The sequence below is a fragment of the Pipra filicauda genome, unplaced genomic scaffold, assembly GCF_003945595.2.
Source record: "Pipra filicauda isolate LSUMZ 115617 unplaced genomic scaffold, ASM394559v2 scaffold231_size1239837_pilon, whole genome shotgun sequence".
NCBI classification, from domain to species: Eukaryota; Metazoa; Chordata; class Aves; order Passeriformes; family Pipridae; genus Pipra; species Pipra filicauda.
The window spans coordinates 507,755-535,703 of NW_024104345.1; the positions used below are offsets into that span (position 1 = coordinate 507,755).

Here is a 27,949-nt window from a genome sequence, read left to right on the forward strand (position 1 = left end):
TCCAATTACAGAGTAAACAAAATGGTTCTCATGTTACTTTCAGACTTTCAACTTGTATATACACAAAAAATTTGAAATAATCAGAAAATACATTAAGATGATTGTATGTGCCAATGGTTAAGTTATTTAAAAATAAACAGCATCAAAAAAACCCAAATTTTAAGGATTCTTTTTTTAATTAAAAAGACATTTACAAGTATAATCTACTCCAACTGTAAAATATAATAGAAAATTTATTACTTCTTTTGTTACGAGCTAACAAATTAAAGCACATTGCCATGGTTAAGTCCAGCTTTATTTGGCAGTCTTATAAAAGAAGTTTTCAGTTTTTACAGTGTCGCATGAATGTTGATGAATAAAATCTTGATATTCTGCCTGTGTAATTAAATCTCCCTTGAAGCTGGTGACCCTCAGTTTTGAGGAGGAATTATCCTACACAGAATTATTACCTGGCATACATCATATATATAAATTACTTTTCCTTACTGTCCATGAGGTGCAACTACAGGGACAGCTGTCTTGTGAGCACACAGTGGCTACAGCTGACACGTGGCCATAGGATTCTTAGTCCTACGTGATCCTGCTTTACTTTCTGTAGTCAAGTCTAATGTAACACTGAAGATCTAGAAAGTTGCTTCTTATTTAAATCAGAAACATTAAGGAAAACTATTCAGGAGAGCAAGATACATCATTTTACATGTTAAAATCAGAACAGAGGTGACAGACGAGATATCTGGTAATTCTTTAGAGAAGGGATTTACCAGATCTAGGAACAGCAGGCAAGGAACTAAGTAGGTTGAGGGTTTTTGGTTGGTGTTTGTTTTCCCTTTTGCCCCTCTCGTTAATTGGTAACAATCCTGCAAAGAAACTTTCCCATTTTCAAAACTCTTCAAGGTGGCTGGAATACAGTGGTCAAATTCCTGCTTTGATTAAAAACCCACTTTCTGAATAAGAGGAAAATATCCAGAGAGCTATTAGGAAGTGCCAACTCTTGTTGCTGTATCATAATATCTTCAAGAGCTATTTTTGATTTTTTTTTTCAAACTAAATCTTCATGTTAAAAATCAAATTTGAGCTGTATATTTGTGCTGTCAGTTTCAGATACTGTTTCTTTTGCCAAGTTAGAGCCTTATTCAAATATTAAAATCCTCCTAACTAGAATAAGGGCTGAAATGGGTTATATTTAATTCTGCTCCAAAAGAGGGAAAACACAGGGTGCAAGGTAAGTACCCCTTGGAGCTGAAGACCATTTGCATTTTTCAAACTGGATCAAATAAGTCTTTACATTAGTTGCCTCTGAAACATTATAGTGAGGTTTCAATTAATTTTCCACTTATATTCATTTTTTAATAAAAAGTATGTATTTAAATTGATTCATGGATTTGTGCACTGTATGAGAACAGACTTCAAACTGATTTCTTCCACATGACTATGGTGTTAAGAAATACAAGAGGCAGGTAGATTGGTTTATCATCTCTTTATCTGATGGCAAACTATTTTGAATCACTAGGTTTTCCCAGCAAATACACTGTTGTATTTTAAGGGATTCAGTGAGATTAAATAGTGAGAGTATCACTAAAGGTTTAACAACAGGGAATTGGGTCATAATCATTCCAATTCCTCACTGGAAATATTTTTACTGAACAGAGTGGAATCTGACAACGGCTTTAACTGTAGATGATGATATATTTAGATACGTTAGCTTCCCAAGGAAAGCAATTAATTTTGCACAAGTCCCTTGAATGCAAGTTTGCTTAAAGCTGAAATAACCCTGCAGGCAAAACTTTTGGTGGAACTGTATTTTCAAAAATTTTTCAAAATTACCATCTCTTCAGAAACAACTTTAAAGGTTTCTGAAAAGGGAGAAAGGATTGATGAAGCAAAAATACACAAATCCTCTAAGCCATGCTATTACAGCACAGAAATAAGAACTACCCCATAGAGTTTATACAAGGGGTTCAGCTTAACTTGTTATAATCCTGGCACTTAGGCTAAGAGGTATCAAGTCCATGTTCTTGGTATTACCTATAACTTGAGCTAGCAACTAATATGTGCACCTATATACAATGAAAGCAGCTCACTTCGTACCATACAGCCTGCAAAGTTGGAGGATTTCAAGCTGAAACATTTGTTTTCCTGTCATTCGTGAAGACAGGTGTCAGTACCAAAATAGTATGTAATCCTTGGAAAAATGGATTTGTCTTGCAAATTTTCTGTCTGCTTTAAAATACCAATAGACACTGCATTTTCTTGGAGCAGGTTCATATCACCTTTGTCCGTGTTCCAGGAAAATATTTGGTGATAATGCACTTTTTAAGCTGAATGTGTCTCCACTCGATGAGTGTCGAGAAGTTGCTTTACCACCTATCAACAAAGTCTCTGCTTCTTTTATTTCCATAGCTCTCTTGTAAAGTTCAGCTGCCTTCTCAAAGTCTCCCCTTTCGTAGCTTTGGAAAAGAGTAAAACACAGTTGAAGAAAAAGTCTCTCAAATCATTTAAATTGAAATACACACCATAGAGTACTTAAGGCTCTCTACTTTCCTAGCAAGTACACAAGCCCAGGATGTTTTGTTTCATGCAGTAATTTGCTTTTATAGGGTTGAAGCGTATAATCTTACCTTAGCACTGCCAAGTTTTTCAGTGTTTCCCCTACGCGAGGATGCATGTGGCCAAAGCTGTCTTCATAAATCTTTAATGCACGTTCATAAAGAGGCAAAGCTTCAATCTGCTTTTTCTTTGGGTAGTAGAAAGTTTTTTTTGTTACAGATGTGTATTACATTTGCTTTTCTTTTTTTGCCAACATAGTATCAAAGCATTCTAGATGCAATGTCATGCATATTTAACCAGCAAGGTGTTTTGAGTTCTCAATACTATTGACACATGCGGATGATCATTGAGATTGTCAAAGCAATTGGCTTGCACTTGCAAATGCAATTCCCACTAATTCTAATTAGGGTTTGGACTTCCCGTGCAGTTCTGAAAATCTCAGTCCTGAAAGATTTACCAGATGCTCTTTGATTTTACCTAAGGCAGCTTTAATCCCTGTTTAAAAATCAGATATGCAGATTGCAGAAATCCAGGAAACAAGAAAACAAACTCCCTCCTATTGATGCTAAGGAATTCGACAAGTGGATTGCATCTCCATTGAATCTCATATTAGTTGCAGGCTAGAAAGTCTGCAGCCTTCTCAGGCTTTTAGTTATGCAAGTCTTATAAGGAATTTCCCTTTTAAACGCAATCAAGTTTCTTTGGTTTCATTTAGGGACAAATCATAAAAAAGTCTAGGACAGGAAAAATAAACATGTTAGGCATGAAAAACTTACCATCTGACAATAAAGGACAGCCAGATTTACCAGTGCAGTTGCTACACTAGGGTGTTTTGGGCCAAATGACTTCTGTCGAATTTCAACTGCTAGCTCATACAGAGGAACAGCCTTGTCAAGTTTTCCCTAGAAATAACAGGGAAAAAAATTATTCATTTCTCTTGTATCAAGATAGTAACAGTAAAACCTATTTTAAACAAAAGCCTTAGAGAAGATGTAACTGTTTCTAGAATAAGGGGTTAACTTTGGTTAATTAATAGTTATATTTTGCACAGATTGTTTATCACGAATATTTATTATGACCTAATTTTCCAAAATACTGAGCATATTCAACTCCCAGTTAACATGCTTCTTATCTATGTCTATTTCTTCCTTTCTTAATTTAATTTTTCCCCACAAGTGTCTCATTGAGAAAGCTCTTTAAAAGAATTTTCAGTTGTACTTTAATCAAAATAATTTTCTCCACTGGATTTTAATTTGTGCTTCTTCAAACTGGCAAAGAGTTTTTTGATGCAAATATTGAGTGTTTTCGCAGTTTCTAGCAGCAGGAAATTTAGAAGCTGAAGCGAGCAGAGAATATGTGACCCCAAACCATTTAATGCACAGAATAGCAGATAATAATTATTTAGCAAAAACACAGGCACATTTGATCCAAGGGATTATCTTCAAGGGTTTTTTTCTCTTTGAAGAACAGTAAAATAATAAAATGTTTGTCATCCACTGAACTTGATCTTGGTTCAAGAGTTGGAAATTGTATATCACTACTACACTGATAATATCAAATAGTTAGAACAACCATCTACAAACACAAATATTCATAAAACATTTTAAAATTATGAAATGCAGTTTGTACTGCATTAACACGTGTTATTCCCCACGGTGCATTTTACAGGGGAGTAACCCTCATCTTTCAGTAGGTCAACATAAGCTAAAGATGGCTCAGCCAGACAGTTTATCTGTAAAGTAGCATCTCCCTCATAAGCCTTCAAGTTACCCTCAATTGGACTGTAATGTTCAAGGTCATTGTGTAAAAAGAACTATCTGTATACCCTTAAACATGATTTTTCCATTAGGGCATAATTGACCAAACTCTTGTATGTGGATGTCACATAGCAGACAGTGGAGAACTCAGATACAGCTAGGAAGAGCTTCCCTCACTTGCAGCTAAAACATTCACTACACTAAACCAGAAATTCTTCGTGGTGAATACTGAGCATGCAGGACATTGAGGACATTAATCAGAAATAGCTTTTCTTTAAATAAGGTGTGTTTTGAAAGTGCTACTGGGTTCTTTGGAAGCATACTGAGGCCATTTTACTACATATTTTATGCATGTATTTAGAACACCAATAGCTGACAGAATTCCCATGCTCCACTCTTTGGATTGAAGATGGTAACAATGGAAGGCATTACAGTTCATTCACACGCTAAGAAAAGGTAACAGGCTTGTGCTCACCATCTTTTTGTACAGCACCGCCAGGTGTTTCACAGTGTAAGCCAAGGAGGGATGATCTGGAGCCAATGCTCTCCTCCTGATGTCCAAAGCTTTCTCATAGAGTTCCTCAGCCTTGTCATAGTGCTTCTTCTCATTGTACAAGGCTGCCAGATTGTTCAAAGACTGTGCACAGTCTGGATGGTCGGATCCCAGGACTCTCTCTCTCATTTCCAAGGAGCGCTTCAGGAAAAGCTCCGCTGTCCTACAGTACATATTTGTTCAGCAATATTTTAACATTATTGTAATATCATCCTGAGTGCAATCACACAGCACCTTCAGGATGGACAAGGGATTAGACCCAGCCAGCACGGGTTTAGGAGGGGCAGGTCCTGTCTGACCAACCTGATCTCTTTTTACGATCAGGTGACCCACCTGGTGGATGAGGGGAAGGCTGTGGATGTGGTCTATCTAGACTTCAGCAAGGCCTTTGACACTGTCTCCCATCATATACTCCTGGAAAAGCTGGTAGCCCATGGCTTGGACAAGTGTACCCTCTCCTGGATTAGGAGCTGGCTGGAGGGTCGGGCCCAGAGAGTGCTGGTGAATGGAGCTGCATCCAGCTGGCAGCCGGTCACCAGTGGTGTTCCCCAGGGGTCTGTGTTGGGTCCAGTCCTGTTTAATATCTTTATTGATGATTTAGATGCGGGGATTGAGTCCATCATCAGCAAATTTGCTGATGACACCAAATTGGGAGGGAGTGTCGACCTGCTGGAAGGCAGGAGGGCTCTGCAGAGGGATCTGGATAGACTGGAGAGAGGGGCTGATTCCAATGGGATGAAGTTCAATAAAGCCAAGTGCCGGGTCCTGCACTTTGGCCACAACAACCCCCTGCAGCGCTACAGGCTGGGCACAGAGTGGCTGGAAAGCAGCCAGGCAGAAAGGGACCTGGGGGTACTAATTGACCGGAAGCTCAACATGAGCCAACAGTGTGCCCAGGTGGCCAAGAAGGCCAATGGGATCTTGTCCTGTATCAAAAATAGCGTGGCCAGCAGGAGCAGGGAAGTGATCCTTCCCCTGTACTCTGCATTGGTGAGGCCACACCTTGAGTATTGTGTTCAGTTCTGGGCCCCTCAGTTCAGAAAGGATATTGAGGTGCTGGAGCGGGTCCAGAGAAGAGCAACAAGGCTGGTGAAGGGACTGGAGCATAAATCCTATGGGGAGAGGCTGAGGGAGCTGGGGTTGTTTAGCCTGGAGAAGAGGAGGCTCAGAGGTGACCTCATCACCGTCTATAACTACCTGAAGGGAAGTTCTAGCCAGGTGGGGGTTGGTCTCTTCTCTCGGGCACTCAGCAACAGGACAAGGGGGCACGGGCTTAAGCTCCGCCAGGGGAAATTTAAGTTGGATATCAGGAGAAAATTCTTTACAGAGAGAGTAATCAGGCATTGGAATGGGCTGCCCAGAGAGGTGGTGGATTCACCATCCCTGGAGATTTTTTAAACGCAGATTGGACGTGGCACTGAGTGCCATGATCTAGTAAATGGACTGGATTTGGACCAAGGGTTGGACTCGATGATCTCGGAGGTCTTTTCCAACCCAATCGATTCTATGATTCTATTCTATGATCTCTACAGGCTGAAGTTTGAAACAGAACAAACTCAAGCTTGGAAGCTTCACAGGTGCTGCCAGCTGGTAATGGACTTTCCTTGAAATAAGCAAATGCCAAATCAGCAATTATTTTATGCAGTGTGGAACTATACATCCTGCTAGGATGGATGTAGACAGATAGTTAATGTATTTCTGTGCAAACACGGATCCCCCCCATTAAGGACTGAAAAGCCCATCTAACAGATTATACACCCCCATAGCTATTCTCTTCTTTAATTCAACCTCCGTCTTCAAAACATTCTTCAGACTTCTGGGCAACTCCTCATAGTAATCAAGTACTTCCAGGGATAAAGCAATCGTGACATATGAGGTGAAGGTTTAGGACACACAACACATTTCACAAGTAACTTTAAAGGCTGTAAAACATGTTAAAGTGTTCAACAGACAGCTTTCATGCCAATGGGGGAGAGATTGGAATGGATTTTATATATGTCACGAGCTAGATTCTCACAGCAGAATCTGTGAGAACTGTCAAAGTAGAAAAGACTGCGTAATGTAGCAAAGGGCATATTTTATCTCACAACTGCAGTTGTGTATTACTATTCCATTACAGGATTACAGCAGCTCCTCTGTCAAAACAATGGGTGATTCCCCCATAAGACTGACAGCATCCATTATAACTAGGCAGTTCCTCCTCCTGATATTTAACGCTAGTTCTCCATGCTTTGTCTCCATTTAGACCTCTGAGACCACTCAGTGGAGGTGTCACAATTACTACAACTTACTCAAGATTATTCTGCAGGTAGTAGAGGACTCCAAGCTCATTAAGGGTTCGAGCATTATCTGGTGTATCCTTGCCCAATGTGAGCTCTTCCAATTGCAGGGCTCTTTGACGCAGGAGAGCAAAGCCACACTACGCGAAGAACAAAGCAATGTAAGCCAATCACCATTACTTTTAAAGTTTAATAACACTCAAGACAGAAAATCAAAAGAAGCACAGTAATCCTACTTAAGTTCTTTTTTCAAGCTACATGGCACATGCTTATTTATAATGTAACTAAAATGTGAAAGTTTGGTGAAAATTCCTAGGCAATTCAAGTTACTGTGCTGTCACATGAACCGTTTTCCCTGCATCAAACATGCTAATTTGCATAAACTTCACAGTTCAAACAACAAATTCAGATCAAATTCTTAGGTTTATAAGCTCAAAACTTCAAATCAATATAATCTCCAACACCAAACACCATATACAAATGCTTTTACAGTATTACTCAAGGCATCACATGGATCTTTGTAAAATGGGCTGCCAAGTTAATGCTTACATGTAAAATGAATCACAAGTAAAAAGTGTGGCCGTTGTTACGCACTCTGCCTATTTTTGATCTTTGCAGTCTTAATAAAAATATTTGTGCAGCAGAACTCATTACAGAAATGGACCAAATCTTTATGAACCAAATTCATTTGTATTTAAGCACTGTGGAAATAGCAATATTTTTATGGCTTTTTACTACTTTCATTAGAGCTACAACTAGAGCTCTGGAGTTATTAGCTGAACTCTTACAGTACAGGCATTACATGACAAACCCTTAGCTCAAGAATGACAAGAGGAACCCTGGAGCTGGAAAACAACACAGAAACAAAAAACAGATAAAAACTCAGTATGTTACCTAATATCATTAGTGGGATTTTCCATTGCAGTAAGCACTGTATTCACTGGTAGGATAAATGCCTCAGCTATTCTGGAGAACACCTTTTTCCCTTGCCACTTTGACAGACAATGGTATCAGCAGTAATTCTGCACCCCTGAAACATATATATCCACTTCTTTCTTTTCCATCTCTCTCAACTCTATTCCAGTCGTACTGATACATCTCCACTTCCAGCAGAGTTGAAAGGGCAGCTACCAAAGCTGCTGCTAAGCTACTTCACTACCTATGCCCACAATTATCAAAAGCCCTCGAGCTTTGTCAGCTCTGCAGACAAATTTCATCATCTCTTTAGCAGAGTCGCAACATGCCCTGCACTTCTTTTTAAATATCACACATTTCCTTACCAAACTGCCTTTCTGCCTTGCTGCTTTTTGGCGTATTTTGAAGGACTTTTTCCTCAGTTGCTCAGCTTGTTCATATCTGAAAATAGTTATTTGTAGTGTTAGAAGGATGTCAAATGTAGCATCAATGAGTATGCTGGAAAGCTTCTAAGTTACTTGAGGGTACAGATTTGAGAATTTAGGAATCTTGAACACAATCACACTTTTTGTCACAGATAAAAACACCCAAACTGCCAAGGGCCAGACAATACTACTCCTTTATCTCTACAAGTTTTTTGTTTAACTAAACACAAAAGTAGGCCCCTCCTAGGTGGCCTGCTACAAGAAGAGAGAGGGGATGCTCATGTTTGCATTAGAACACATTAACTCAAAAAAAGAACCAAAGAAAAGTTCTGGCTTCAGGAAGAAAATACTTCCTGTTACTTTTCTTGTACTATCTCCACATAAAAGAAAAACAGCAGTGTATTTAAGCTTACTTGTTCTGCTTTTGGTACAAGGTCGCAAGTGCATCAAGTTCACGGGCTACCCGAGGGTGTTCAGCTCCATATGCATTTTCAGAGATTTCCAGTGCCTGTTTATACAACTGCTCAGCATTTCCAAACTTCTTCCACTGAACATACACTCCTGCTAGCTGGTGAAGTGACTGTGCCACCCTTGGGTGGTCTGGATCCAGCGCAGTCTCTCGAATCTCCAGAGACCGCTGCAGAGGAGCTACAGCCTGTAACAACCAAGTTCAGAGTATGATGGCAGCAGGCAGCATCATATATGCTACAATAATTTATCAACTGCAATAGAAAGTACACACTGAGCTCTGCTTAATTTGCCTTTTTGCTGTTACAACAATCTCTAAACGTACTTACCTGACTGAGAAGACCTAGGTCCTTAAGAAACCGTCCCAGGGTCTCATAAAGATCAGCCAGGCAGATCATACTTTCCTCTCCCTCACAGTTTTTTTCATATTCTTTCAGAGAGTCAAAATACTCAGCTGCCATAGAGCTCTTATCTTTCCCAACCAGCTGCCAGTAACTCAGCAATTCTGCAAAATGTCCCCTGTTTTAACAAGGAAATAAGAATCTCATCTTATCTTTGATAACCCTCTATTCAGACTGACACTAGCTTCGAAAAAAAAGGGCCATATGCACAAACATTGTCTTTATGCTACAGCATCTACAGAGACAATTCATGGAGACTAGTGCTATTCAACAGCAATATTATCCCTTTACCAACCCCCAGGTGTAACAGAATAGAAAAAATAGATTATTTACATGAAAACAGCATTTAGCACTTCAGCCTCTGTTACTTAGGTACTTTTAATCTGCATCTGTCACTTTTTGATTTATACTGACAAAAAATTACTTTGAAATGTTTATAATCCCCAAAGCAGTGGCTACCTTTGTACCTTTTGTAAAGGTTTTGGGATACAAAGAGATTCAAAAGACACTTGTGTAGCTTTTGCTTATCACTCTGCTGTTGGAAGAGCCAGGGAAGTTCATCTGCGCTTCTCCAAGTCACCCGGTCTCGACTATTGAAAGAATAACAAATTAAAATTAAAACCCCAAGAGGCCTAAAAGAACTTGTCAATTTGACATGAAAACTAGGCAAGCATACAATTGCCATACATGAATGTCTAAACAGACAGATTACTATAAGACCTAGGTACTCAATTTTCTTACATATTCATTTTAATTTCACCTCAGAAGGCATTGGAACCCCTAGGCACTCCACAGGAAGCTGCTTCTCCATCCCATATGGGCTATTGTGTGCCTGCCAGCAGGACTGCAGCCCTCCAGCAGCCCAATGCCCCTTTGTGCCCCCTCTGTCTGCCATGCTGTGGCTCTCCTGGCTTTCTACTACCCAACAGTGGATGCTCAGAGGAGCAGTAAGCAGCAGCCCACAGCTAGGACACACTAACCCAGGATGTAAATGCAAAGCAGTTTGCAAGCTGGACATGAACTTCAAGTTCCAAGCAACCTCAAATTTCCTAGCATTCACTGGGAGTTAAAAATCCACACGGGGTCAGGTACAAAATACCTGATATGGTATAAATTCATGCCCTATGTTTTCACCTGATAACTCTATCGTTATCATAGCCCATTCCCCTTCACAGTCCTCATTCTATTCCAAGATTAAAAAGCAACATATCAATAAAACTTCTAAACTGACAACTAGGGTTTTGCAGAGTTATTTTGCCATAACAATTTATTAAACTCAGCCAAAGAAGGAATATGAAGAAAAAAAAATATCTATGAGGCAATTTAGCACTTCTTGAGGAATTCTGACCTACCTTAACTGCATGGTGAAATACTCCACTAGTTTTTGTCTATAGGCAGAAATAACATTTTCACCTTCTTCCATATACTCTAGTTTCACCATCTCCCAAGCCTGAAAGTAAGGATAATTAAAAAAAAGGGAATGCATTTAATTTGCTTAAGTGCCGATGATACAGAGTGTTATGCAAGATGAAACACATTTTATTTTATAGAATGAAAATCTCTCAATGACACAGGCACTGCAAACAGATTGTATTATATTAGACCAAAGCTCTGGTTATTTAGGCAATATTCCCTTCTCCTTCAGTTCTTCTTGGTTTTTTTTGTGGAACCAGTTTTTTCTAGGACACAAAGAGTTAATAACTAATAGATCAGAAATTTATGAAGATCTGAAAGATCAGATTTTCAACAATATTGGTATCACAGCTCTAGTAGTTTTCAACGTGATTCTAAATCAAATCAGAGGTTAAGGAGAATGGATGAGCAAACATCAAGGCCTACCTAGTTAACAACAGAACTTATCTAAAAACAGAGGTTGGCACTGGCGGGGGGTGAGGAGTTTCACTTGCACATGTTCAGAATTACCTGGAGGTGTTGGAACTTCAGCAAACCACAGCCATATGTCAGCAAACACATTTTGTGCAGGCTGTGAAGGAGTGAGGCTAAGACTGCAGAAGTCAGCTCAGGATAAAGCTCCATCAGCTCTGACTCACTCATGCCGTTGTGGCTGACACCAATGACACACAGTATCTACAGAGAGCAGAAATCACATCTTATGGTTAGCAATATTTGCTGCAGAGCTTAGTTACACTGAAATGTCAAGAAAAATACAGTTTATTGCTGTGATAACTTTATAGCCAAAGGAAAAAATATCCTGCCTACACAAGCCTTTTCCCTCTTCTCTTCTCAAAGAAGAGACCTCAGTGCTAACGGACTAATATTCTAATAGATGAAGCACCAAATGGGACACTGGGATAAACAAATGGCTCCTTAGACTTTCCTCTAAAACACTGGGGAAAAATAACTTATCATGAGGAACTTCCATCTAAGTAAAATATGATGAAGGTTGTTATGCTGCTATTACCAAAGAAGTAGCAATTACTGAGTATCTTGTCTTAATAAGAAAAAATGTTTCACACAAGAGGGAAATTCTGTAAAGGTAGGAAGAGAAGTCAAAAATGTAATAAGCAGTGCCCTGTATTCACAAGATACTATGTTTTGACTGCATTTACTATGCTCAATGTAGTTAATCACCAGATCAGGGTAGTGATCAGCAAGGAAGTGCTAACTCTGTATCACATCATACTGAAAAAACTCTGCTTTATTTTGTGAGACAACAGCTCAGTCTATATTTAACACAAAGCAGTCATATGTTCTATAGTTATGGAACAGAAATAATTAGATTAATGAAATTGTCCCTTCTATGCTAATAATACACACTAATCTCTGAATCATACATATGAACCAATATAGACTTACATTTAGTTTTAAGTTAAGAAAAATTCTTTACAGGAAAGACTAGACATTACCTGTAGAAATAGCGGTGCATTCTCTGCTTACCTCTCTCAAAAGACCTTTCTCTTTTTCACTTTGCAATGATTCTTGAATTGATCTCAGAACAAGCCTGTACAGTGACACTGTGTCTTGACATTGGCAACACTGTTGAAGGATTTCGTCAATATTTCCTGTATTTCCAACACTGAGCAGGAGGACAAAAAGGGCGAGGTTTAGCATATTAAATTTGGCTGAGTAAGCTGGAATTGAAACTACTGAAGAGCTCTATCTCTGGATTCCTACTGGGTTCAAAAGGTGCACAGCACCTGATGAGATTAAACACAGAAGAGGTGAGTTCCAGAACCCACTTTCTGTCATATTGTCTGATTTTTCTAAATAGCCGCAACATTTTATTGTACAAAAAAGTAAATTGCAGTGTTCTTTCCTCCAGCAGGAGTATAAAATAAGAACATCAGGTTGGATAAAGATAAAATCATACGCTGCTGTTTCAGTTAATGCATTTACAAAGTATGTTTTCAGGAGCAATTAAGCCTTCTAGAACATAAAACAGAAACAAAAATAATGAAAATCAGTCACCCGGAGTAAATTATCAATTAGTGTATCATCTTCTGGGAGTCTCTTAACTAAAAATGCATCTTTCTCAACAAGATGAAGTCTAGGTTAATAATAAGCCAATGCACTTATTAAGTATTCTCTTGCACAAGAGGGAAGATTAATTTTCTCCACAGCAGGAATTATAAGGCTAAGTACCATATGCAGGATGTTAAACTAAACAGTTGTTGAACTTCCTTTTAGCCTTAAAAATCTATGAGGCAAGCTATCTGGTAAATCAACAAACACAGCACACCTGAATTTAACTGTTTAACAAAACAATTATCAACACTCTCCAAACACCTTTAAAAAGCACTGGAGCAACTGACATACCCAGGAAGAAGAACAACATTAAAAAAAATATATAAAGAGAAGAGCTGAAAAAAGATACAACTATTTGGATTCACTTATTATCAAAATGGTGACTGTATGCTCTCTGATTTCTCTTCCTATTGCATTCGCAGTCAGTGAATGGCGAAAATTTTGCATACTTCTCCACTGTGTTTCCTTAACAAGATTCATTCCAGGGTAAATGAAAGTATTTCAAAAGGCTAACAAACCCACTTAAAGTCTTCTAATCTAGTGATGAGCATAATAAGTTCCAGAACATCTCAACTTACCAAGCAATGGTTTTGCCCAAGAGAGTGACGTACAAAGCATTGCAAGTTGTGGCAGAACGACAATGTCTCTCAAGCTTCTTCTCCTACAACATTTTAAATAAAATCTGTGAACCGATGAAATTTACCAAACAAATAAAACATTCACTGTTTGACAAGAAAATAAAAGTTCTAGATATTCTTCTATCTGTAACATCTGAACACTAAGACATGGTAACTACTGCACAAAACACTGCATATTTTTCTAGCTATAGGAGCATATGAGTGAAAGTTTCCTTTTGAATTTAAGATGAAGAGTAAGGATCTAACATTATATCCCAACATGAGGCTTATCTTACAGAATCAGTCTCCATGACAAAGGTAAAATACTGTTTTCCCCATTCAGCCAATCATTGCTACATTATTATGCAATAATTAATTAAAAATAACTAAACCTTCTAGTGTGCTAAAATAAAATAACACATTTACAGCAACATGTGCAACTGCACTGTTTATGTGTTAAAAATTTATGCTGCTCCATATGCGTTTCAGTGCTAGGAGCCATTGCTATCTTGAGCAATAGTATTTAGTTAGCTAAATATAATACTTTCTCTTGGCAGCTGGGCTTATGTCATTTTTCCATGTTTTCATTAAAAGTTATAGCAAAGTAAGGTACTTTAGAAAAACTACAACAGACATACCTGCTCTTTAGTCAATTTAACATTTGCAGAGCTACATTCTGCATTAATGAGAGATTTAACATCTTTGAAATTCAGTGGATCAAGATGAAGAGTGGGCCATAACCTTTGGTAAGAGAGAACAAAGTCATATTCGAACCTTATTAAATAGCACACAAAAGGAAAAAAAAGGCATCACAGCTCTAGAGCTTTTTAAAGATTTATATCAAAGCAGTAATTGAAGCTGTTCCCTGCTACTACGAAATTCTAGTTCTCTCAAGTCAAATTTCCACTTTTAACCTTATCCTGAATCTACATCCTGGTACTGCGGTTCTTGATGCGCATCTGACTGCATTTAATGTCATCTTTCATACAGTCGTGTGGATAGATCCATCACAGTAAAGCAGAAATCTGATTGTCCAACAGCTAAAATCTGTCATTGTGACTACAATAGAGAAGGTCTCATTTGTCTCACAGGTTGCAAAATCATACCCTATTAAATCTCCACATCTCCACATCTTGTCTGCTCTTCAATGAGTAACTGTAATTTAAAATAATAATTCTAACCCAGGCTACTTTGAAACATCTCAGAAATATAACATACCTCCAAGCCTGTGGACACGTTTCTACATTCACTGACACAATCACTCTCACGTTCACTGGCAGTGGATCTATCAACCACTTCATATGCTTCTCAGCTTGCTTAAAAACAAATTGCGGTTGCTTAATATAAAGATTGTTCAAAACAATGCCAGAAATTAATACATTTCATTAACTGCACAACTCAATGCAAGGAGTCTTAAATTCTCCAGTGTCCTTAAAAATTATTCATGGTCTAGTTCTTGAGACGGTACTAAATGACCCAATTATAAGTATCAGCACGACTATATACTACATAAAGCAGATAGAACACTATTGCTGAAATGCTCACCTCCTAAAAACAAGGCTATTTACAAGCCCCATAAGTCAGCTCACAGCCTTGAATCTTTCGATAAGTAATGTAACCAAACTGCTCAAAAATTAAAGTGTTAAGATAAATTTAGAAAGAAAAAACCCAAACAACCCAACATAAAATTTATCTACAAAAATAACTCCACTGCACTTTTTACAAAACTATTTTCTATATGTTCTCTTTAGAGCAAAACAAACACTAATACTTCTGTTACATAGCTATGGCTGAACCTATTACAGTAGTCAAGATTTCCTTTAGATGGACAAATGGCAAATACTTTGAAGACATACCTGTATTTGGTCAATAGAATCAATAATTATAATAATGCTGCCATGATGGCGTGCAGAAAGTTTTTCCAGCCAACGGGGAAATTCTTCCAGAAGTTTAGCTGGATCAAAAGTCAGAGGTGACACTAACCAAGAGTGTTGCATAAGCTGCAGAATTATAAACAGATACAAGAAATTCTACCTTAAAAATCACGTAGGATAGTTGAAAGAAGTCCTAAGAGGAGAAAAAACAACAAGAACAAACAAACAAAAAAACCCATCTGATTTTGGGGCAATTTCTCTAGTCAAGTTCACATACAAATCTTTCCTTTCAGTATATGCAGAACAAAGAATAATTATTCAACTCAGCATGTAAATTCTACAGAGATTACCTGAGTTTACACAATAGACAAGAAATTTGGAGACTTAAAAGACTTAAAGTTGCACAGGTTAAATAGGCAAACTTCTAAAATACATGAGAAAATTGCAAAGATAGCACAACTGATCTCATTTTTCTAAAGGTTTTAGTCCTGTAAGGTCCTTAGTGCCACCCTGTGATGGAAAAAGAAAGCTTAGACCCTGGCACAAAAAGACTCCTCACTTATTCCCCACGTATTTATTACACAATTAAAAATAAATTAACATAGGAGAGAGACTAGTCTAGGAAAAATGTGGTGCCAACTGGTCCAATACAGCCTCAGGTTCCTAAACACATAGACAGAAGAGGTACCACCTGCCTCTCCCATTGGCCAGATGGCAAGGAATTTTGGAAGGAGCTTATATGGCTTTATAAGTCATCAATATAGGTCACTGGAAAGGAAACTGCTGATGTCAATCTATTATGAATATCCCAGAGATGCTATTTAATTTATCTATGTTCAGCCTATGGGATCAGATTCCCCCCATTTTGTAACGCCTTACATTTCATAGACTCACAGAACAGTTTGGATTGGAAGGGAACTTTAAAGATCACCTAGTCCAAAACCCTTCAATAAGCAAGGACATCTTCAATTAGATCAGGTTGCTCAGAGCCCTGTCCAATCTGAATTCGAATGCTTTTCTATTACATTTGTATTACTTTTCACTGATGTAGAAAAATCTGTAGAAAATTTTATCTTTTGACAAGCAGTGGCACTTTCCAAAGCAAGAAGCGATGCAGGGTATGTAACACATCATACCTTCAAAGTAAGGCGTTTAATTATCAATGCAGATTCTGAACTAGTAGACATGGGCCTCCCAACAAAGTGATAAAGAATTAACGTGTTTGGTGAATGCTTCTGTTGTAATTGAATCCTAATGACAGAAGAGAAGGAAAAAAACAGACTCAACAGAGTGTAATTTTGCAAATACATCCCAAACAAAAACCATCAGTTTTGCCAAAGGAGATACAGTATCTTAGCTAGAGGTGTTCCATGTTTATCTTACAAAATAGGATAGATATTTCCTGAACTATAATTAAATTTTTAATATCAGATTCCATTTTTGCTCTCCCCGGTACCGACAGCAATTAACAAATGCCCTTCCTTGCACTGGATAGTAACTTTTAAGATGCAATGACATCATCGATGTATTTTCATGCCAGCAAATTTTGTCATAGCTTACAAGTGACCAAAAAATACATTTCTATGGTAAATTATTTGGATTTTTCCTTTATTTCGGTTAAAAAGACTCCAGAGAACTCCTCCTGTGTATCAGAAAAGGGCAACATTATTGAGCTACCAAAACCACACAGCAATGCTGTGCAAAGACAGTTGTAAGGTGTTGCAGCTGGAGTCAGGTAGATGTTAAAGGCAGTCCAGATGGAATTTGCTACTCAAATATCACAAATCTTTCCAGGATGTTTCAGTAACTACAGTGCATTGTAAATGCCCTGGTTTTACCTCTAATTAGACTGATATAATATTTGAAATGTAATGCTTTTTTCTTACATTTCATTCATATAAAAAAAAAAAATTACCATTTTGACAGAAGGAGAGATTTCCCAGAGCCTGGTCCTCCTGATACAAGCAGCGGTGGAATTGGTGCTGGTGCTGCTACTAGGTCATTTAGACGTTCAAAATACTATGAAAAAGAAACAATCATTATAAATATTCCACTGTTTAAGGCAGAAATACAGTATCTGGGATTGTGAACCATGTAGATTCAAAATGTACTGATTTATTAAGGTAAAGGAATAACTACTGAAATGTAATACAAATGAAATACAAATGGAGAAAATGTTGTCAGGAAGCACTTAAACCACAAAATTTACTACCATTTTTTTTAAAAGTGTAAAATAAATAAAATAAATAAATCTCATTTAAAATGGAACCATCAGTGCTAATAAACGGGGTTAGTGTTACTATAGTAAAGCAACAGGGTACAATGTTTGTTCAGGCTTCCCTACCCCCTGTTTCCCCAAACTACTCCACTGTACTGGATATGATTGCCAGGACAAAGCCTTCGAAGTTGGCATCTGCCATAAATGATATTTTGAGACACTAAGCACACAAAAGAAGGTCTTCCTTCACCACTCACTTGGACTCACTTGGATGTCCAAGAATGTTGTAACAGGTGACGAAAAAAACCCAAACCACACCCATCATCTGCTTGGGAGAAATATTTTGTCTTCAAAATTGAGATATAGATTGGCATTTTTCCCTTAATGTTCTAATATTTTATTGCTCTAGAATGTAGTAAAGATGGTACAGTCCTCCAAACCATCACCAGTATAAGAGTAGTGAAGTAAAAGAATATATTTTGCTAGTAAATAGGGGCACTAAGAATTTAAATACAATAATACAGAAACTGCAAGCTTATGTTACATTATAACATCAAGGAAAGTTGCCCAAATAAGCTGTTGCACCACATTCTGTGACAACATTAATGTTTATCTTCCTACATTCATTATACCTTCCCTGTTCCTGACGCTCACAACTTGAAATGTTTTAAAAACTTGATTTCCAGAAATGAGTAAGTACCGAGCTATTCAGCAGCCTTCTATTTTAAAGTTTCCTGTGTTCTTCTTACATGGCTGCAAGATGAGATGAAATCTTTTCATAAGTCATCTCCTAAAAACCTAAATCCAGGTGTCAAGATAGAGATGGGATTTTCTTGGAGAAAAAGAAAATAAAAGAAGAGAAAAAATAAAAAAAAAAAAAGAAGAAAGACATTCAGTCTTTTCTTTTGACAAGCAAAGTCCTGAAGTCTAGGAGGACAAAGTGCCTTTGGCACACCATTATAGCACTTTTCCCCAGTGCAGGAACAACAACTACTTCTTCATCAATGCCATTCAACAACACACAAACTGGCATCTCTCCCAGAAAAGAAATGTGCCATCTATATAAGAAATAGGGTTTCCTTTAGCATAAGGAGTAATAGCCTCAAGGATGCTTTCAGACACAGATTCTTCTATAGAAGTGCATCCTGCCTAGCAAGGGATGGAAATGAATGATAACTTTTTCTTCATGAATATACCTTTCCAATGTACTTACTTTTTCAAATCCCAGTTCACATGTTGAATTAGAGGCCTGCTGAAAAGCTTCCATCTGCTCTTGTTCATCGTGTGCATCCCACAACACATCACCAAAAACTTCTTCTTCAGGAGCAGTGGAGTCTTCCTTGTTATCTAAATCCTTGCCTTCTAGTTCTGTCATTTCACACCCCAATATATCCTAAGTAAAAAGAAAATTACATGGAGAAAACTACAATTACAATTCTTAACAGTGCAGGCATTTTTGCTGTTAGTCTCAGTATGAGTGCAACTCTACTAACACCAAGATGCTCATTTCCTTTTAGGGTAGAAGAGAACATAAATAAATAAGCAACTAGATTAAACCAAGTTAACTCTGAATGTACAGGTCTCAAGACATTGATTTTAGTCACCTCATAGAGGGAGCAACTTACCACAAGGAAGAATAAGGACAGAATGGACTACGCAGTCTTTCCTTATTCTATGATGTGGATAAAGAGAAAATAAAAGCTAATTTAGGCTATGAATAGATCCCTTTCCCCTGGTGTTTCTTCTTCTGTCCATAAAACCACTGCTCAGTTTGGGGTTTTATTTTCCACTTGCACATTTCTTTGCTTGCCAGATATTAATGATAAAATACAAAAAGATACTTTGAATTACATCTAAGTAGTATATAGTAATCACACTGACTTAATTTAAGATCACAAATCAGAGTAGGAACAGAAAAAGCTAAAATGCATCATATACTCTACCTGTTTAATTATTTTTTCCACACAACTATAGATTTCATATGCTCCTTCCTCCACACCTCCAACATGGTCAATAATCTGAAAAAGTAAATGGCAAAGCATGATGCAAATCTGAATCCAATTGAGAACAGTATTTAGGAGTTCATACAAAAACATTCTGGAACACATTTAAATTCCATTCTGTTGCTTCCCTTATGTAAGATTCATTTTGCCTAAGATCTTTAAAGTTGGGCATCTAGTTTCAACTGTTGTCAACAGTTCTCCCTGTAGAGGAAAAAAAATGGCAACTGATCTATTTTCAGACAGGAGGAATCTCTCTGGAGGTACACGTCTTTCTCTTCAGTGGCTGCAGAGGCACTCAGATAAATAACTCTGCCATTTAAGTGCCTAAACACAGGTAAGAAATTCTATCCTTATAACATAGATTTTTTTTTTTTAGTGAAAAAAGAAGTTGCTTTTTTTCTCCTCTGCTAATGAAAATTTTGTAACATTCATAAATTACAGCTTCATCGATCTGCTTACATTAGAGCATCCAGAGTAATGAGCGTAATGCCATTTCTCCTAAAATCTGGGCCTACTAGCACTCAGTGTTGTTTAAAACAATTTTTAAATGCCATACCTTTGCTTTGTTCACGTAAGAAATTTGCTCAATTAACTGTTGCACCGAGACTGAACTGACTCTGTCATCCTCCTTTCTGTGGTAAATTAACCGGGGTTTTTCTTCTGGATTTCTCAAGAAGGCTTCTTCACAGTCCTCCAGCAAACAACTAGATTGGAAATCAGCATTCTTGTGCTATATTACACTGCTGTAGTAAACAGTTCAATCAACACAAGCTCCAAAGATGGGTTTCACTACAAAATCTATTTACAGCAAAAGGCAAGCAAATACTTCAAAAGAGAATTTAAGAAAAACTCCAAAGCAAGGAAAAGCTAAGGGAAAATTTATGCTACTTGTACCAAAACCATTAAAACCATTTATTCATTTTTATGATTATTGATTTGTAAATTAAAAGCTGATATTCCTGTCATACCAATTTGCAGAGTGAAAGGTAATTGCCTTGTATGGAAAGAATATGGTTTCATATCTGATTAATGAGCATCCTATACATGCTCTGTCATCAGTTTTCTGAAGGCTCTGTTGTATTCCTTGATCTTTATAGGAAAAGTCCTTTAGTATTTGTCAGATACAGGACAGTCTTTCAATTTACAGCAGTTAAAGAGGAGAACTACACATGTCCAAACTCAAAAGCATTTTGTATTCACATTCTTGTTCTACAGAAGGAACTATATGACTTAGGGTTGCTGACAATAGCAAATGGGATCTCTCAAATATTTAGTTCCATATACAAGCACTACAATTTTCATCAGTTTCTCTAAGAGAAATTCTCTAAATTAATACTATTGGCAGGAACAATCTTTCACTTGTTTTTTTTCCTTGCCTATTTTCTCCTTAAACACTTGTGCCCCACATACATAAAACTGGGTTATTTGGCAACAGCAACCCCTCAGAGCCAACATATCCTCAGCAGCCAACGCTGCCTTCCTAAGAGTATAAATGTATGGCAGCTCTAGTCCAGTTCCTCTATAAAAACAAATTACCATCATCCATGGCACTTGGTTGTTTCCTAAAGCACTCTATTGTTGTAAATCTTAGCTACTAGTGTCTTAAACTAGCCTTTATTTCTCTGTGGACCAATTTTTTTATTTACAGAAACAGGTGGTCTAGTTAACACAAGAGCTCTAACAACATAACAGTATTTGAAATCCCTAGAGTTCAAAACCTACCTCTAAAATTAAATTTAATGCATACTGGTATCTTCAGATTTTTGCATTCACACAGATGTTTTGGAATGATCACTCTGTGATTCTTAATATTATCTTTTCTAATCTTTTCTTTTTCTCTTCTTCAGCAAAAGGACACCCCTCTCTCCCGCACACATCAAAACTATGCTCCACCCAAAATTTTCAAATGGATAACAAATACTTCTAACACAATACTGAAAGTACCCCTAGGTTGGTGTTTTTCATTTAGTAAATCAGGTTTCTTCTTCTAGAAGGTTAGGAAATTACTCACTGAGCAAACAGAACACATTGCATCACTATTTGTCATAAAACATCATGACTTCAGTAAATCAAACTGTCAAAAGCTGGCATAAGGTAACAAACAGGAGTGCCATGAAATTAATCCAAAAGACAGCAAAAAGCAGAAACTAATATGTGATAGAATAAACCCAAAATACTACAGACAGGTGTAAGGCTAGATAAGCAAATGAAAACCACTGAGGATATTTGCACCAGCCATCTTGAATTCCTAAGACACAGTTGTATGGACAACAGAGAGCTGCTCTTGGAAAGCAAAACATTTCTGTATTATGAAGACATCTTTCAAGCTGTATTTTAAGAGAATCTGTAGCTATAAGAAAAAGGAAATGCTACAAAGCTGATACATCCTTTCAAGTGTCTGCACTAGCAAACCTAAAGTTTGAAGGAGTATCACTTTGAAGATATTAGCTTAGGAAATGTACTGAGCAAAACATCATATACATTTTAATAAGCTATGTGCTCTGCATAAATTACCAGTTTCCATTTGTTTTACCAGTCTGGAAAATCCTCACCTTGGCAAAGTTAAATGCAGGAGCAAAATGACTAATGAACTTTTTTCAATTTCCCATTTTCTTACATCCTGAAGAGGCCTTTCATTTTCTGATGAAAAATTAACAACTTGAAAGAAGTACCCCATTGTTTCACAGACTCTTTGAAGTTTTGGAGAGTAGTTCTGTAAGCAAATTCGAATAACAGTGCTTTATTATTAAACGTGCATAGTACTAAAGACCTACTCACCAAATCTGTTTCTTTTCTCTAGGCAGTTTCTCTCCCTGAAGTCCTTGAAAATATTTCACTGTTTTTTTTGAAATCAGACTACATCTACTAAAACTTTTAAGAAATATTAGACCAATTTCTGAATCAGTATCACATTGGAAACAAAATAGCATAAAAGTGAGCATAAGTTTGTGAGGTACTTACTCTAATTAGGATGTTCATTTCTGGTTGAGTCTCATCAGTACTAATAATATAACATCTTACTGTGTTACTCCACAGAGAATGGGAAAACAGAGGAGTGACCTGTAATAAACTGGCAACAGCAGCATCCCAATCATCTGCCAATGAAAAAAAAACCAAAATGAAGTCTAGAGATCTTCACATCTCATTGCGCTGCATAAAACACAAGTCATCACCTGTTGATATTAAGAATAATACATCTTATCTAAAATAGTAGTATACTAGAATACAAACAGAAAATAGAACACCAGCAGATACTGAAAGAAAGGTCACCATCTTCCATCGTCAATTTAAGTAACAAAATGGTATTTGGTTTACTCACAACAAAGCACCAGTCACTGATGTTTGCTAAAATCACTGCTGCACATGCCATAATCACCACATATATTAAACTTAGTGCCTACAGCTACATTTCCTTTTATTTTTACAAAGAAAAATTCCAAACAACCCTTTAGTCAAATTTCCCAAGAACGGACACAAAAGCAGCTAAGAAAGAACAGACAGATATGGATAAGAATGGATAGAAAAATTACACAGACAACTATAATCCCAGCAAAACAAACTACCATTACTTACCTCTGTTTATATTTGCAAATGGTCCCTCGACATCTATGGAGCTATGAGCAAATTCAGGCCCTCTGAAAGACTGCTGAAGTTGCATCATACTACCCATGGATGGCTCACTTCCCAACGCTCCTCCGTTCCAGTATTCAGATTGTGCCCCAGTAGCTAAAAATTGGAAAACAAAAAAACCCTCTTCATTGCCACTAAACAAGGTTAATTATCAGTCCTTAATAGTCCAGCTGAAACTTACAGCCACATGCCACTGACCAATTTTTCTCTCCTTCAGCAGATTTGCTCACACCTTTATGTGCTGTAGTTCTAAATGGGCGCTTGTTCAAAAATAATGCAAATCCATGATGTTAAGGATGAGGTTATTTGCTAATATTTGCTATTACACAGATTGCTCACATCTGTTAGTTCAAATACTGACTTGCATTACAAATCAGGAAAACAGTTCACATTATTGCTACAGTCATTTGTGCCCACCACAAAACTGACAACTTTTGTTCAGGAATTGCTCCAGCACTGAAAAAGCATAGAGGGGCTGTAGGTCAGGATTGAAATCTGGGCTGTTTGAGACAGCTTTGACAGCATCTCTTCATAATATGTTTGGATTACACTTCTGCCCACCAATATACAACATTCAAGACACTAAATAAACCTTCCATGGAGAAAATCAGGAAACTGAAAAAGACTTAGAATGAGATAAGAAGGGAAGTATGAATTGAAAAGTTAATTTAATACAAAAGGAGAAAGAAAAAATATATAAAGGAAAACTACTTTCTATACCACTAAAGTTCATCAAATCATAGAATCACAGAATGGGTTACGTTGGAAGGGACCTTAAAGATCACCTCGTTCCAACCCCCCTGCCATGGGCAGGGACACCTTTCACCAGGTTGCTCAATACCAGACCCAGTCTGTCCTTGAAAACTTCCAGGGATGTGGCATCCGCAGCTTCTTTGGGCAACCTGTTCCAGTGCTTCACCAACCTTACAGTAGAGAATTTCTTCCTAATATCTAATCTAAACCTACTCTCTTTCAGTTTGATGCCTTTCTACCTTGTCCTGTCACTAGATGTTCTTGTAAATAGTCTCTCTCCATTTCTCTTGGAGGCTCACTTCAGGTACTGGAAGGCTGCCATTAGGTCACCTCAAAGCCTGCTCTTCTTCAGGCTCAACAAACCCAGTTCTCTCAGCCTTTCCTCCTAGGAGAGGTGCTCCACCTCTCTGATCACCTTGGCAGCCCCCTCTGGACTTGCTCCAACAGGTCCATGTCTTCCCTGTGCTGGAGATCCCAGAGCTGGACGCAGCACTCCAGGTGGGGTCTCACCAGAGTGAATAGAGGAGCAGAATCGCCCCCCTCGACCTGCTGCCACACTGCTTTTGATGCAGCCCAAGATACTGCACAGTTACTATGCAAAAAAAAATCAGTGTATTTTGAAACACTTCCACTTCTAAATACTCCTGCCAAGATGTGATGGTTGACATACCTCAATAAGCAAAACAAAGGTTAAGCAACAGCATTTGCACACAGCTTTTCCTCAGTAACCCCTTATAGTGCAAGCATTCATGGTCATCCTGAGGAGTGTTAAGTCTGCTATAATTACTGCTCTATTCTGAATCAGATACGAAGTCAGTGGACTGATCACACACCCATCTGAACACTTCCTATGATATCAAATACTTCATACAGCATAAACAAGATTTTGTATATACTTCACCTTTGTAAATGTCTAACTGCTACTCTGAAAAGTGCAGCAGCTGAGACTGGTATATGTCATCATCCAAAGTGTCTAAGATTGCCTCTAGTTTCAGGTGTGATTTTTGGATCCTTTGGAGCATGATCTCTCAGATCTAGGATCAGAAAACTCAGAAAAGACTAGAAAACTCAGAATTGTTCATGGAACAATTTTCAAAAAACATTCAAGTCACTGTGTCTAGACAGTACTTGGTCTTCATCATCTATTTATGTGTAAGACTAGAAATGTGGGGTTCTCACAATCTAAAACAAGTTTGCAAAGTCCATTGCTTTTATCTCTTAAACCACTTTAAGCTGCTTTTCATCTGGATTAATAAAACTCTTTTTCACAAGAACATAAATATCTGTCTTGTGCTTTACTGAGACTTCAGTCATGCTCCAACATAAAATATTGGGGATAAAATTCTCACCTGTAACATCCGTACAATTATCATCAGAATCAGACTCTTCAGGATCAAACACTTGGATTCCTTGGGCCTGGAGTCTCTGGAGTTTTGCTTCTAGCTCTCGTTTGGCCCTCAGTAAGTCCTGAATTTCATTTTCTTTAGTTTCTCTAAAAATCTACGAGCAGGTAATAATTAAAAAAATTTAAAATTCAGTATCAGTTCCTGAACTCATGTTATCTACTTTCAATTTGAAAAATAAGCTTCTAGCATTCATTCAGCAGGCAAAAGCATGAAAATGTGAACACAAAGCCATCAGTAGTCTAAAAATGAGCAGGAAAACATAATTTAAAATTATCTATTTTTAAAATGTTACCATTTTAAACCTTAGTATACCATTCTGAAAGTTAGAAGCCTGCATTAGTATGTTCATTAAAAATGGCAAATGACTCTCTTCACTTTTTAAAGTTTATTGTCTTCTAAAATCACTACATGCAATATTTTTTTCAAAGGTTCCCTTTTATTCTTCTATGTAATTTTTTTACAATCACATATAATCTTGTATTTACTTATTATTGTTGCAGAAATTTAAATTTCCTATGATAGAAAGTGATCAAGCATCTCCAGATGTCCTGTTTGTAAAATATTACTGTCATGTGGGGAAAAAAACACAAACCTAGATTTAAATTTAAAAAAATGAAATATTTCTCAAGTTTCGTTTTCTTAAGTAAGGTCAAAACCAATCCTCTTTTTATATATCTGCCAAACATTAACACCAGTTACAATTAAGGATAAGAAGAATCCTGAAAACAGTACAAAACAAGGACCTGTTTTGGGTGGTAGAAGTGTCATCTGCAGCAAAGGAACAGCAGAAGTATCGGCCCTTTCAAGTCATTCCTCCAGAAAGTGCAAATTGTCTTTAACTGGCTATCATATTTTGGCAGTCAAAAGAGATGCACCAGTACACATTTTTCTTTAATGTAAGCTAGAGGTGTTAAACCTTACAATGCAATATATAAAATTTATTCAGAAACAATGGAACTCTGTGTTTATACATTCTTTCAGCACATGTCAGTTTGCAGCCCATGTTTTCTTGTCACTCTCAAAAATTAATATACTCCCATGTTCGAATAACATTCGAATTTAGTTTAATGTGCCTCACTGCATATTCTTCTTTTAATATTTAAAAATTTATTTTCTATTTTTTTTCCTCATAGTTTCACAGAGAGGTTTTGGCAGGATTATCTTAACGGAAATAGGCTATGACACTTCAAGGTTTTTTTAAGAAGGAGAGGTCTTCATGAAAGATATTGGAGAAGCATTTAGGGAACATGAACAAGTGACATCCATCTTTTTTTTCTTTTTGGTCATTTTCCCACAAAAAGAAAAGTCAAGACATACCTTGAATTGCCTTTTGACCTTGTCTCGATCATGTTCAAAGGTAGCAGCTCTCTCCATTGCTTGGTATTTAGCTTCTAAGGCACTTTCTTTCTCCCTAAGTATTTTCTGGTAAGTTTTCTGAAGTGCCTGAAAACATTTAATATAGCATTTTTTTCTGAGTTTTATCACCGATAAAAGGGTTTAGATTACTTTTCAGGTCTGTCTACGATGTTATCCCAGCACCCTACATCTCTCCTTACTGCAGGGCAGATAGAATCACAGAATATTCTGAGTTGGAAAGGACCCACAAGGATCCCACAAGAATAGAGTCCATCTCCTGGCCCTGCACAGGTCACCGCAAGAATCGCACCACGTGCCTGAGAGCATCGTCCAAACGCTTCTTGAACTCTTGTCAGGCTTGGCGCTATGACTACTTCCCTGGACAGCCTGTTCCACTACCCAACCACTCTCTGGGGGAAGAATCTTTTCCTAATATCCAACCTAAACCTCCCCTGACACAACTTCAGGCCATTCCCACGGGTTCTATCACTGGTCACCACAGTGACCGCACGGCGCGGTCCCCATTCCCAGACGCACACCTTGAAGGCATCCCTGTGGCTCACCAGGATAGCACCGGGGCACGCACCATTCCCTCAGTACCTTGCCTTCCCTCGCACCCGCCGCCTCCCTGTCAGCTTTCCCAGGGAAGCGGGACTAGTCCTTCGCAGCCCCAGCTTTGCTGCTCAGTCCCCTCACCCGAGGGGCAGCGGGCGCTACCTGTAGCTCGGCGCGCAGCCGCTTATTCTCCCTGTCCAGCTTGGCCTCCTTCTTCACCATGGAGGCCACCTCGTTGTTCTTGCTGACGCGGAAGATCTCGTACTCCTTCCTCAGGCGCTCGTACTCGGCCACGCACTCCAGCTCCTGCACCGAGGCCGTGGACTTGAAGCTGGCGCCGATGAGCCCGCCGGGCCGGGAGCCGCCGACGCGCCGCAGGGACCCGCGCAGCAGCCGCGCCTTGGGCTTCACCTCCACCGGGATCTCGCAGGCCTCGCCGCCGCCGCCGCCGTACGTGTCCTCGATCACCTCCCCGACCACGCCCGCCGGGCTCACCAGGGACGACGCCGTCCCCATGGCCCCGCTCCCGCCGCCGGGCGCGGCTCTAACCCCGGGCCATGCGGCCGGAGCCTCCGGCGGGACCTGGCGGCGAGGACGTGCCCGGGGCGGAGCGTTGCCGGCTGCGGCTGCGGGACATGGTCCGCTCCATGCGCCGGCCGGACGGGGAAGGGAGAGCGGGAGGAAGCTGCCCCGCGGGCCGCCTCTC

General features: G+C 38.4%; 1 protein-coding gene across 1 annotated transcript; it reads right to left on the reverse strand.

Moving 5' to 3' along the window:
* Window positions 1-202: 202 nt before the first annotated feature.
* On the reverse strand, window positions 203-27,949 carry NPHP3 (nephrocystin 3). The gene is made up of 27 exons (XM_027748577.2): window positions 27,406-27,949; window positions 26,650-26,775; window positions 25,276-25,426; window positions 23,117-23,269; window positions 22,505-22,638; window positions 22,096-22,256; window positions 20,100-20,247; window positions 19,484-19,558; window positions 18,754-18,933; window positions 17,238-17,341; window positions 16,459-16,573; window positions 15,305-15,448; window positions 14,667-14,764; window positions 14,087-14,189; window positions 13,410-13,492; window positions 12,244-12,382; window positions 11,269-11,433; window positions 10,698-10,795; window positions 9,813-9,935; window positions 9,274-9,463; window positions 8,890-9,131; window positions 8,417-8,492; window positions 7,149-7,276; window positions 4,780-5,020; window positions 3,324-3,449; window positions 2,619-2,734; window positions 203-2,447 (listed from the first exon to the last, which is right to left on the reverse strand). Exons 1-27 carry the CDS (start codon window positions 27,757-27,759, stop codon window positions 2,267-2,269), a joined length of 3,954 nt encoding a protein of 1,317 aa, XP_027604378.1. The 5' UTR covers window positions 27,760-27,949; the 3' UTR covers window positions 203-2,266.

Coding starts and splice junctions, on each gene's coding strand:
- NPHP3 (XM_027748577.2), bottom strand. CDS start 27,759: ATGGGGACGGCGTCGTCCCTGGTGAGCCCGGCGGGCGTGGTCGGGGAG. Junction 11,434..12,243: donor AGAAAGGTCTTTTGAGAGAG/GTAAGCAGAGAA, acceptor TGCTCTCTGTAG/ATACTGTGTGTCATTGGTGT. Junction 5,021..7,148: donor TACCTGCAGAATAATCTTGA/GTAAGTTGTAGT, acceptor TATGTACTGTAG/GACAGCGGAGCTTTTCCTGA.